The 12,463-nt window shown below is 37.6% G+C and overlaps 1 protein-coding gene across 10 annotated transcripts in view; it reads left to right on the forward strand.

Annotated features, from left to right (window-relative positions):
* Positions 1 to 2,560, forward strand: part of NAV3 (neuron navigator 3) — a 799,918-nt gene extending 797,358 nt beyond the window's left edge. For all 10 annotated transcript variants that reach the window (XM_078076338.1, XM_078076339.1, XM_078076337.1 and 7 more), the window contains one exon: positions 1,315 to 2,560. In XM_078076338.1, the coding sequence (XP_077932464.1) occupies positions 1,315 to 1,434 (120 nt within the window). In that variant the 3' untranslated portion in view covers positions 1,435 to 2,560. The remainder of the gene's footprint in view (positions 1 to 1,314) is intronic.
* Positions 2,561 to 12,463: the final 9,903 nt, after the last annotated feature.

Below are 12,463 nucleotides of genomic sequence, written 5' to 3' on the forward strand. Positions count from 1 at the left end.
ATTCAGAGAGTTAGACTAACAATTATGTTGAAAAATATTGTCCTGAAGAATATTAAAATTACTTTAAAATATGCTATCACTGTAGCATATTTTAAAGAGAGGCACGCTTGCTAAAATTGGTGATTACCAGTTTATCATCGATTTCACAAACGTTTATTGAACACGCATTTTACACCGAGCACACAAGCGTCCATAGCTTAACATATGCCTAAGGAATCCTTTTTTTAGATTTCTCTTTTTTATTGGATCGGATTCTCCAGTTCTCTAATTTGGAAAAAAAAAAAAAAAAGAACAACTGGGATTACTTTGTAAAATAATAAAATTACTATGCATTAGACAACATAAAGATTAGGACAATTTCTAGAAACCCTTGACAAGAAAACAAGTCTTACTCCTTTCATGAAGACTTGTGCCAGTTTTCCTGCGCTTTCTAAAATCGTTGAACAGTGTATCCACAATTTGCTTTTAAACAGTCTTTTTTCTCTAACGGTGGATCTGCGGATCTATCAAAAGCCAAGCAAGGTGGCTGCCTTTTATTTTGTAGTACATGGACACGCTAGCTGTCTTTCTCCCCAGGTGCCTTCACGCGTATGTCCCTTCTCCTGGAACAAACATTACCATTGTCCTATCCACTGGGAAACCCGAGACAGCTGCTATTGTTCCAGAAGGTGGCTTTTGTTTTCAGTGATATATCAATCATATTTTAGCCAGAAATGCAACAACAACAGAAACTTGACAGTGATTCTTTCCCTCTCCCTCCTCAAGCACTCATGGTCCGCTTCGTTCATTCCCCTCCTTCGAGGTCAGCTCCTAAACAGCAGATGGTGCGCTTGTGTGCGGCAGCTGGCTTCCTTCCACCCCATCCCCTCCTTCTCTCCAGGGAGCGCGCGCGCGCCTGTGTGCGCGCCTGTGTGTGTACGAGCCTTGCTGACTTTCACTTGCCATTCAATGCTTTCTGCCTCTCCCCGCCAAAAAGCCGGGAAGCTTGGCGTGCTCTCCTGCAACGAGCCCAGATGTCCAGCTGTGATACAGTTTCTTTCCCCGTCTCCCCGCTGGAGCCGTATTCATTCACAACCCCAAATAAAAGAGCTATCTAGAGGCCCGATTCTGTCCTTATGGTTTGGTGGTGTAGCCATGTTTGGGAGAACCGGGATAGGAGCTGGAGGCGACGAATACAAATCTGAAATGGTTTTCCCGTTTCGCTTGGATGGGATGAGGCGCGCTGCGTCCCTGTGGCTCAGGGCCGAGTGTTTGGCGGGGCTGGCTCACTCACTGCATCACTGCCTACATCGATGTCTCTTTTTCTTTCTTCAGATGAATATGCTAATGAAACTCCAAGAAGCAGCCAATTACTCGGGCACCCAAAGCTGTGACAGCGATAGCACCAGCCACCATGAAGACATTCTAGATTCATCTCTTGAATCTACTCTCTAGAGGGTGAAAGAAGTTAGGGGAAGAGACTATGCTTTTTCAAAAGGTTTAACAAGTAAGGTATTTTCACTAACCCACTGCCAGTATGAAAGCACCCTGTCGAGGGCCCTGACCCAGAGTCGTGGTCTCCGAGGAGGCAGCAGAACTAAGTCGGAACCGCCAAGATGCTCAACTGAAACGGAAGCTTAACTTTATTTTATTTCTAGGCATTTTTATATCCTTGGAGTGATGTCCGGCTCCATTACTCAACTGGGAAGGACCCTAAGGACAGGGCAACTGAATCGATTGCACACGGGATAGCCAAACTGGACTTTCTGTTTTTTTCCTCTTTAAAAGTTTACAATGCAGCCCTTTTTTGTCCCTTCCTTTCGTTTCCTCTGAGGGGCCGTCCTCCCCCCAAGCAGGGCCCCTTCTTCTCCGTGCAACCTCCTTCGTGCCCCATGGTGCTGGTCACAGGGCTCCAGCAGCGTTTGTGTTGTGCGCTCACCCCATTCCAAAACGAAGCCAAGAGGCCAGTCCTCCGTCGGCACGAGCGGAATTGTGCGACCGCCAGGAAGACATGACCACGGCCAGCTGGAGACGTGCCAATGTCATTCTTAACTGCCACGTTCACATGATGTGCTCCGCCAACTTTCTCGTGTATGATCACAGATTTTATAAGGTTGTTTTTACCACAGGTTTTATAAGGTTGTTTTAAACCACCTGCCCACTCCCTTAACAAGAGTTTTATACCAATTATTAGTCAACACTGACAAAAGGCTTTCTTAGGGCTTTATTTGTTGGAGCCTTTTCAGTGAAAGAAGGAACATTTCCTATGGTGCTGTCTCACTGCCTTAAAACAGATTTCTACGACAGTTTAACAGTTGGTTTAAATCCTAAACCATTGGTAATCTCCACTGTCTTTTCATTTTATAACCAAGCAACACCAGTTAACACAGTAGCCTCATCTCTAGATATCTGTTTGGGGTTTGTTTTTTGTTTTTTTTTCTTATTTCAGGGGTTCTTTTTTTTTTTTTTTTTTTTTTTTTGGAAGAATTGGATAGGAGAAAAATCAGTATTTTTACCTTGGGAATAGATCGCCTCTCCTCCAAAATGTTCAAGTTAGCCCAGAAACCCTCTTTGACCATCACTTCAAAGTGAAGACATGTGGCTACCCTCCATCCAGTTCTAGGCAAAAGAGTTGTAGAAGGAGGGAGATTTGGAATTCTTAGCCAGCAGAGCCGGAAGCAGTAGATGCAACATGAGCACAACTATCTGGCTTTTCCTCCCCTCCTCTTTTGATTATTATTCGTACTATTCCTCTTAGTTTGGAGCATGTCGTTTTGATTGCTATCGTTGTACATGAGAAATTCAGCATTAAAGAACACTGAAGCAGTGAAGTCACTGTGGAAGAAGCGTTTATACTGTAAAAGAAGGTTAGATTTGCACAGTCTACTGGGTAGGGATTGTAAATAATCATTTTAAAAATCTTGCACAAATCGAAACAAACACACACATACACACGCACACAAATGTACTTTAATCCTGTCGGTGTTAAGAGGTGTTTCACTTGCTGAGATTTCCTGTACATTGCAAACAAATACAGAATGCAAACCCTCAAAGCTGTTATTATCTGGTGTGTTTGTCCTGTATTTACAGTTGTTATGACGATGCAGGAGCGATCAGTGCTAGAGTGAGCATGCTTCAAAACTGTACATGAAGCCAATAAGCTTTTGGAAGAGTAAAAATGTCCGAAATGCATCTGTTGTGGCAGGCTTTAAAGAGCGTGCATGAAAACCAATTGGAATCATGGGAGAAGTTACCACCACGCACAGAGGGCGGGGTTTTGAGTTTTCCGAACCGAAGGGCTAGGCCATGGTGTAGACTTGTTCTAGGAGCGTGAGGATGGGTTGCTTTCAGGACGTGAATTGGTGCTACTCTCTGTGACCACCCGTGGGTCAGTTGCTATAGAACAATAACAACACGAGACATCTGTGCCGTTTTCAGAGTGTCGCTCAGTCTATAGGTCCTACACGGTGCTATTGCCCCAAGGGAAACCTGAACTGAATTTATGCACATAGAATTGTCACCCTGACTTTGAAGCCTCAAACATGGATCAGAGCTGTCGTAAAACATCAGTATATGTAGCTGGATGAGTGACTAGTTGCCCTTGTATGATATGTGATCTAAAAGAAATTGCTAGTCTTTCTCTGCCATTTTGAGACACACAGTCCAAACATGATCCTAAACACAAATTCCTGCAATACATCCCAGTAGGTTCACCTAGTTTACAACTTAAACTAGTTTGTGAAACATTTGTCTGTATACATTTTATATTTTGTACATTTTTGATGTAACATATCATGTAAATAGGCAGAAACAGTGAAATAAATCATCTGAAAAGTTTTGTAGTCTTTGTAAAGCCCCGATAATAAGTACTTGGTGTCAATGGACTTAACTGGATGATGTATTTTCTATTGGTTTATTGTTCCTCTAGCTTGTAAACCAGCTTGCATATATTTTTTTGCAAATGTGCACCCTGTATCTGTCTAAATTATTACTTTGCCATTAAAGTGGAATTATTTATTGACAACAAGGTGTGGTGTCTATATATGGAGAAAAACTGAATAATCATACACCAAAAGTGTCAAGCCTTAAAATGTTGCTTGTACTATTAATGAGCCATCAATAAGGATGTGTGTAAATGTTTCTTTTATATACCTTATAGAGAGGACCACATAGCTTTTAGTAAATAAATAAACTGAAGACCAGAGATATATATTTTTTAATGAAATTTGTTCAGTGGGTATTTTTAGAAAACTCTCACTAGTCTATCTAAATGCTTGATTATAAAATGAGTTAATATAAAATAGAATGTTGATATTAGTTAAATCAACTTATTAAGTGTTTCTTTGTTTATATTTCACTAAATCCTCTATTAAACTTTTAGCTTTAAAAGATTATGTTAAAGCAGAATGATTTTTGGTGGTGCTTAATTTTTTAATAGAAATTATAAAAAAGAAAACTCCCTTTAAAATTAGACTTTTAAAAAAAAATACCTTGAGTTCCAACCCCACTAATTAGAATGTATATTTGGATGATATAAGTAGGGTTTTGATTTTTAAAACCGGAAAACTTTTGAATTGGAACAGTTGTGGGTGGGGGGGAGGCATTAGTTAAAATGGGTCAGTCATCCAAAACTCATGCATTCGTTTCTTCATTCACAGTTTGGGGAATGCAGGAAATTTCCACATTTCATCCTATCTGGATAAAACCTGCATTAATACAAAACTTGAGTACAATTTGACATGTGCACTATCAGGCTGCAAATGGGAATCCCACCACTGTCATTCTTCTCTGTGTGACGTTGGCCGGTTTACCCACATTCTGGATGCCTCTGTTTTCTTACCTATAAAATAGTGATAGTAATAGTATCCACCCCCCTCACAGATCACCATGACGATCAAATGGGTTATTACATGCAAATGCCTTGAACAGTGCCCAACACTTCCAAAGCCCTCCATAGACGGTAGCTGCTTTTGCAACCATTATTACAAACTAATAAAATATGTATTAGGCTATTTTCAAACATTCTTGAGAACAATATGTGAAGCATTTCAACTTATTAAAAAATTTGTTTAAGAATTTGTCTTTTAATTCCCTCATTTAAAAAATGGAGCTAGTAAGAGTATCTACCTGTAGGGCTGTTGGGGGATTAGGTTTGGATCTGTAAAGCATTTAAAACAATGCCTAGCCCTCAGGAAACTTTGAATAAATATGAGCTGCTCAAATGACGCTGTCATTATAACAAGTTAATTATATCAGTAGGATAACAAATACTCTCAGGATTCAATCTGTAAATACATTCAAGGTAATATTAGAGTCTCACTAAATGTATGTCTTTCATCCAGTTTCCTCATCTGTAAAATGGGATAATTATAGTATCGCTTCATAAGATTGTTTTCAGACACTTAGAATTCAGACACGATAGAATTAATGATCAAATGAATTATATTTGAATTTGGAGAAATTCAAATGCCTTTATTTCAGCCTTTTGGATTTTCACGTTTAAAAAAACCCCTACATTTTTATAAGAGATAAGCCACCTTAAAAAATGTTAATTCTGTGTCTTTGATAAGTTGTTTTAAAAGAAGCTTCAATTGTGTTTTGCTTTTTTGGATGGAGGGAGTCACCAACAGATAAAATATTGCATTTCTGAATGAAGTATCCATTATTTCTTATTTATGCAGGCATTCATCAATAAGAAAGCGTATTCATAGAAATTAAACATAGTACATTCTGAACTATAATCTTATAAGAAGAAAATGGAAGTTCTCAAGTTGTTTTCCATAAAACTAAAAAAAATACTAAACCCTTGTCATTGGAACTTTTAACAATGCACCTTAATATTCTAGAAAAGCATAGTATTGAGTTGAAGTTGATGAACAACTGAGTAAATTTTTTTTTTTTAACATTCATTACATGTTAAAATGAAAACACTGTCAGTATATTGGGTTATATTAACTATAGTATTATAATTAATTCACCTGATTCTCTTTACTTGTTTTTACTGTGGCTGCTAGAAAATTTACATTAAATCTGTTGCTTGTATTTGTGACTCACATATTTATATGAATAGCATATTCTAGAAAGACTGATCTTTATAAAATGTAAATGTGATCACCCCCCTCATCTTTTTTATATCTTGTGTTTATGAATAAGATCCAAATATCAAAGGACAATTCCTTGCTTGATCTGGATTTTGCTTATCCCTTGGTTTCCTTTTTCACCACATCCAGTGCCCCCATTTTGGTTCTGTTCTGTATGATATTAACCTAATTGTAGACCTAGAAGTAATTCTTGAGACAGTAACAACAACTTTCTAGACAATTTAGCGATGAGCACGTGTCAGAGTTTTATTATAATCTTCATGCACGGGAAAAACCTCTAGTGGGCCAATTTGTAAGTTTCTCTCCTAGTAGAGGCATTTATAGACTATATAGATTAGACAAAAAAGAATATTCATTTCAAGGTCTGCAGACTCTTAACGTCAGGTGGATGCATGAGTGATTGGTCTCCCAAGACCAATATTGATCCCATAAATAAGCAATTATCAGAGTTCTAATTTATTCAAATAAGGAGATTACTAGTTATATCAAAGCAATAAGATTTTGTCCCAGACCGGGTTTGAAACAATATTTCTTTTACAGTAATTTACTTCCTTTTACCCCAAGGCCCTTACACATTCTCAAATGCTGTTACCTTAGACAAGCCTTTCTGGTCCTTCAGACTAGGTCAAGAATCTGATTTATTTGCTTTCCTAGAAATTATATGTAAATATCTTCTATAATAAGATATATATCTTACATACTTCTCTTACGCCACTTATTGTGCAATTTCAGGGCTTAGAATATAGTGGATTCTCAATACATATAAATTGAATTAAAATATTTCTGTATGCGGAGATAGCAACAGAATGTTAGCTTCTGTAAAACAAAAGCATTACATTCAAGAAGAACCACTTTTACAGGTGAGGAGTGTCCTGGGAAGTCAGATTAATTAGAAGCTATTTGGTGACCAAGGAAGGAAGTGGATAACCTGAGGGTTTGTGTAATCCAGTAAAGACAAAATACTGCCTCATATTTAGAATTTGTGTTCCCTTTAGATGTAGAGTACTACATACTTTCTACCAAGTTTTCTTTTTCTTTCTGCTTTTCAAGTCCTTTGAAGATGACTTATATATAGTACAATTTAAATGTGTGGGGTTTTTGAGGAACGGATAAAACAGTTGGAAATGTAACACTAGAGCCTTGAAGACAAGTGGGGGCTGAAAAGATCAAAATAGGAATCCTTAGCATAGAAATGAGAAGTGAAGTTGTGAATTTCATCTTGGGATGTTTTCCCACTGGAAAGATCTTGACCAAGCGAAGAAGATAGAGACTAAAATTTGAGAGATGTGGTGGGCATCTTTATAGTTCATTTGGCCTTTATTTTTCAATTTGCATAATATATCTATGCCCATTTAATGTGACATTTATAAAGGAGGGGTATAATGGAAGAAGGAAAAAAACCATTGAATTCAGAGTCAGAAATCTGTACCCTTGTCATGTTCTGTGATTTTTCCAGGAATAATCAACTAACCCATCATCTGTGTTCATCTAGATTTTATACCCTAAAAATGGTGATAGATAACTAAATGCACCCAATGTAGCAGGAGTCATTCTAGACATTGTGACGCAAATGATGTGTATTTATCAGTTCCCAGAAACCATATTCTCAGGGAATAATAGAAAATCTAGACATCTAGTCAGAGCCCATCCATGAGTACTTGCATGCTTATATTTTCAATAGTTGTGTTCAGTTTGGTTTGACGCTAATCTAGTGTGTTGATTTGAGGCAACTGAGTATAAGCTTGTTTTAGAGGATGGTGTCCAAGGTGTAGAAGCTGGACCAAATTCCCTATAAATTGCTTGAGTGTAGTAGAATGATCATTTGCCTAACATCAGCACTTCTTTGAAGGTGGGCTGCCTAGTTCCCAGGCAAATGGCTGTCCTGGTAAGCTGCTTTCATTCCCTAGTCTAGGTCTTCCATGAGTTACCACTGGTGTAGGCACTGGGCAGGCTCTTTAGCTGGTTGCTGGTAGGGCTAGAAGCTCAGATAATGATGGAGAAATGCTGCCCAGAAACCTGGTATTGGTTGAACTTTTGAGGCCAAAAGCAAGCACAATGAACAGCCAGAGTCAGGCTCATGGTGATTGAAGATAAATTCTCCTGTCTGGCCACTACATAGAAACTAGAGGAGGGTCTTTTTTCAATACCAGTGATTTCTCAGGAGAAGGAAATTCACGTGGACTACGTTCACGCTTCATATTCTGGACTATTGCAGAACTTATGGTAGAAATAAGAGAGCCACATACACAATCTAAAAATTTTCAGTAGCCATATTAATAAAAGTAGAAACAGGTGAAATTGATTATAATAATGTACTTTATTATCCCAACATATCAAAAATGTTATCATTTCACATATAATCGGGCTAAAATGCCTTTTAATAAGATTTTTAATATATTTTTGTATTTTCTTTTCTTTTTTGAACCAAATCTTTAAAATCTAGCATGTGTTTTACACTTTTGGCACATGTCAATTTGGACACAGTCTTTATCAGAAGAACTTGATCTGTACTCAGAACTCAAAAATGGTTAGGGGGTGCCTGGGTGGCTCAGTCAGTTGAGTGTCCAGCTCTTGATTTCAGCTCAGGTCATGGTCTCAGCGGGGAGTCTGCTTGTCTCCCTCTGCCCCTCACCCCTCACTCCCACGTGCACACATGCTGGCTCTCTCTCTAAAATAAATAATAAATCTTTTTTTTTTTTAAACGAATAGTTAAAAAGTAGATTCACATAGATAAGTTGTTCCAAACATAATTGACATAAATTGAATATGAGTTTTAATTTTAAATTTTGGATAATTACTCTTAAATTAAAAATTGATTTCCAATTTGCTATATAATCCCAGGACAAAGGATGCCTACTCATCCTACATTTGGATAAAGAAGGAACTTACCTCAAATTGTCCTTTTGCCTGACAGGAAATGATTCTCTTCTCTAGATCAAAAAAAAAAAAAAAAAAAAAAGGAGAAGAAGCACAAGAAAAAGAAAAAAAGAGTAACCATTCAAAGACATTTGAAATAGCAGAATGACTCCCACGCAAGATCGGAATTTTACTGCAAAACTATCAATAATATTAACATATATAAATATAAAGAGAGAATGTTTTAAGAGATTGGAGACAGAATAAGAGACCAATATCTACCAATACACTAAAAATGGACTTGCATACTAAATGAGAGAGAAGAGGCAGATTAAAGCAGTGCTTTTCCTGATCTGCATAAAATATCCCTCGGGGCGATCCACTTTTCTTGCCCACATTCACTGTTCACCAAACAACGTTCTAATTGCTAATCTGGTTTCCTAGAAACCCTGAAAGCTGTATGGGTATTTCTCAAATGTAATGTTTTTTCTCTTTCTTTCTTTTTCTTATGTATTAAAGTTCAGTTATTCTTTCCAAGATCTGAAAAACCGTATTTCCTTGACTACATTTTTTTAAGCGCTGCTACTAGAAATTTAGTTCATCTGCAGAAGCCACAAGGCTGACTCTAAAGAACATAATAGTCCCCTTGCCAGAGTAGCACAGTAATTAGCCTTTTTTTTTTTTAATACTGTGCTTTTTAGCTGTTTGCTTTCTTCAGTATCAACCAAGCGTTTTACTAACTAGCTTGAAAAAAAGATGTCTGTCATATTGGTGGCACACTCAGAAATTTGGAATTATTAATAGTCCAAACACACATTAGGGTTTAAGTGAAATGAATTAATTACCCTATCAAATGAAATTATAATTGATACTAATGTTATATGAATCGCCAGCCTGAAAATAAAAATGCCATTAGCATAAAACAATAGTGGAGAGCAAAGTTTCTGGGTGACCAGCTGGTGTGTTAGCTCCATGAGGGTGACTCCTGCCTTGCTCCTGCGGGAAGCCATGGATTTGCAGTCTGCTCTGGAAATTTCCTCCTCACGGAAAGAATTGCAAAAGATATGCAGGACCTTCAGAGAACTAGAAACTAGATCATGTGCAAACAGATGAAAACATTTTTCTAGCCAGGCAAATATTGCTAGATACTGCTAGAATCCGACCTACAGTTACTGTGTGACCATTAATTTCAAAGAAAGGTCAAGTTGCAGATTTTAACATCAATAAGGCAAAAGGGGAACAGGAGTTTGAACATACCATAGAAAAATGCTGTAAGAAATTTTACATTGTTACCTTTCATTGAGTAATCAACCCAAGGGTTAATTTGAAGAAAAAAAAAGAAAGATTTTGTGGCCAAAGTATTGTAACTTCTGGCATGTTATGATGTGTTAATAATATCATAAAGATAGATAGCTCTACAAAGTAGTATAACCAATTTTTAGAAAGTGGCAAAAAAAATCTCTTATATAACCTTATATTACTCTTCATATAAAACTGAAGAAAAAGAGGAATCCCAGAGTAAACACTACTGTTCAATCAAAGGATAACAAGTTAGCTAAATGCATGCCTATTTAATATGCATGGGACACCAACTAGAAAATTCCAAAAGAAACAACAATGATAATGTGAATGTTATATTTTATGTAAGTTTTAGCATTCCCAAACAGATACTAAGAATCATCTGTGGTCTCTAAAGTTAAGACATTTGTTTTATTTCATGAACATCCATTATCTTATGACTCCACTGAGTAAACAAGTGGCTGATTTTAAAGACATTATAAGTGCTAATGAAAGGGAAATTTTTCTCCTCTCCCCACATTTTGGCCTTGGGCTTAGGGAATAGAAATTTCACCTGAGAAGAATTGCAGAAGGACACACTCTCTCCATCTCCACCCGCAGGGTGAGGGGCAAGGTGCAGGGGGTTGGGGGGTTAAGCCAGAGCCCAAACAAGTTGCATTTGTAAAAATCTCCTGTAAAGGTTATTAGCCAGGTTACCCTCAAAATTTCTACAGGGCCCCAGCCTGCTCTTAAAAGCCCTACCCTTTACTTGAACTTGCCCAGAGCAAGAGTAACCTAAGTGAATGCTAAGATATGCAGCAGGTCACACTGATCTGCCAAAGAGGACAGAATGGTCTCTTAAACCCGCTTGTGTGCAAATCCAGCTTACCAGCTGGTATGCAGTAAACATCCCTGGGCAGGGTCTCTGCCAGCAGTTGGAGCAGATACTGGGGGGATGCTGAATTTCCCCAGCTTTTTCATCTGCAACTGAGCAAGTCCAAATGTCTTTTGTCTTCGAATTGATATTTGTGTGTATGGTGGGGTGGGGGGAAGGGCACATACCAAGAAATCTTGGTAACATCTTTAACAGAACCCACACATACTTCTAACTACAACAGGAAGATTAAAAAAGAAAAAGGAGACAGTAAAGTACTTCTAGTTAGCTAGCTAGCATGTCTTTTCAGTCATCTTTGTTCTTAGTGTTCTGTCCACAACACAGTGTCTTGAACGCACTAGGTGTTCAGTTAACTACACTGAAGAGATAAGGAGAGTCTTCCAAGGGCTGCAAGAGAAGGTATTTGCTGATTAATCATTTTTATATTTAAGAAACACATTAGCCAAAGAATGTTGTTATCTATGCAATGAGAACAAGTTTATTCCCAGAGCCACTTAGAATAATCTTCCAAAATTTGTTTGCCCTAACAGAAACTACCTCTCATGGAATTTCTGAACTTGCCCATATTCACTACATGGTATTCAAGCTAGAGAACCTTTAGGGATGCAAATAGTCACCATCTATTTAAAGACACATCCTTGATCAAGAATAAATGAGGCAGATTTGTGTAGGCCAATGATACAGAATTTTAAAGAAATAATTACCCCCAATTCATATTTAGAAAAAAAATGTTAAGGAAAGTTCCCTTCTTCTTAATTTACCTCAATGACCTAACATTACTGAACACAGAAAATATCCACAAAGCCAATAAATTGTCTCTAGTAATGCATTCACACATATCATCTTATGCTTTTACCCATTATCCAAAATGTGGCCATTTTTTATTTGCATTTCAAATCAAAAGGTTATTTCTTTTACGATGCCTTTAAATAATGAGCATAAGAAGCACAGTGTATAGTTTGTTACATCAGAAAATGGAGGAACACTAGACCCTCTTTCTTCTAAACTGACTCACCTCATCTTAGCTATACCAGCGCTTGCAGACCAATGCCTCTTTGATGCATATAATTGACCTCCTAACAATTTTTTAAATAGTTTTAATTGCTTACAATATTACTTTTCTGTCACTGGGTAATAAATAACTACATAGATAGCAACCTAAAACAACACCCATTTATTATCTCAGAGTCTGTTGGTCATAAATCAGCTGGGCTCAGTTGGGTTCTCTGCTCAGGGTCTCACAAGACCAAAATGGAAGTGTTGGATAGAATGAGCTCTCACGTGAAAACTCTGGGGAAGAATTCGTTTCCAAGCTTATTCAGTTACTTGGGGTTGTGGGACCAAAGTCCCCATT

This window comes from Halichoerus grypus, chromosome 6 (genome assembly GCF_964656455.1).
Source record: "Halichoerus grypus chromosome 6, mHalGry1.hap1.1, whole genome shotgun sequence".
NCBI classification, from domain to species: domain Eukaryota; kingdom Metazoa; phylum Chordata; class Mammalia; order Carnivora; family Phocidae; genus Halichoerus; species Halichoerus grypus.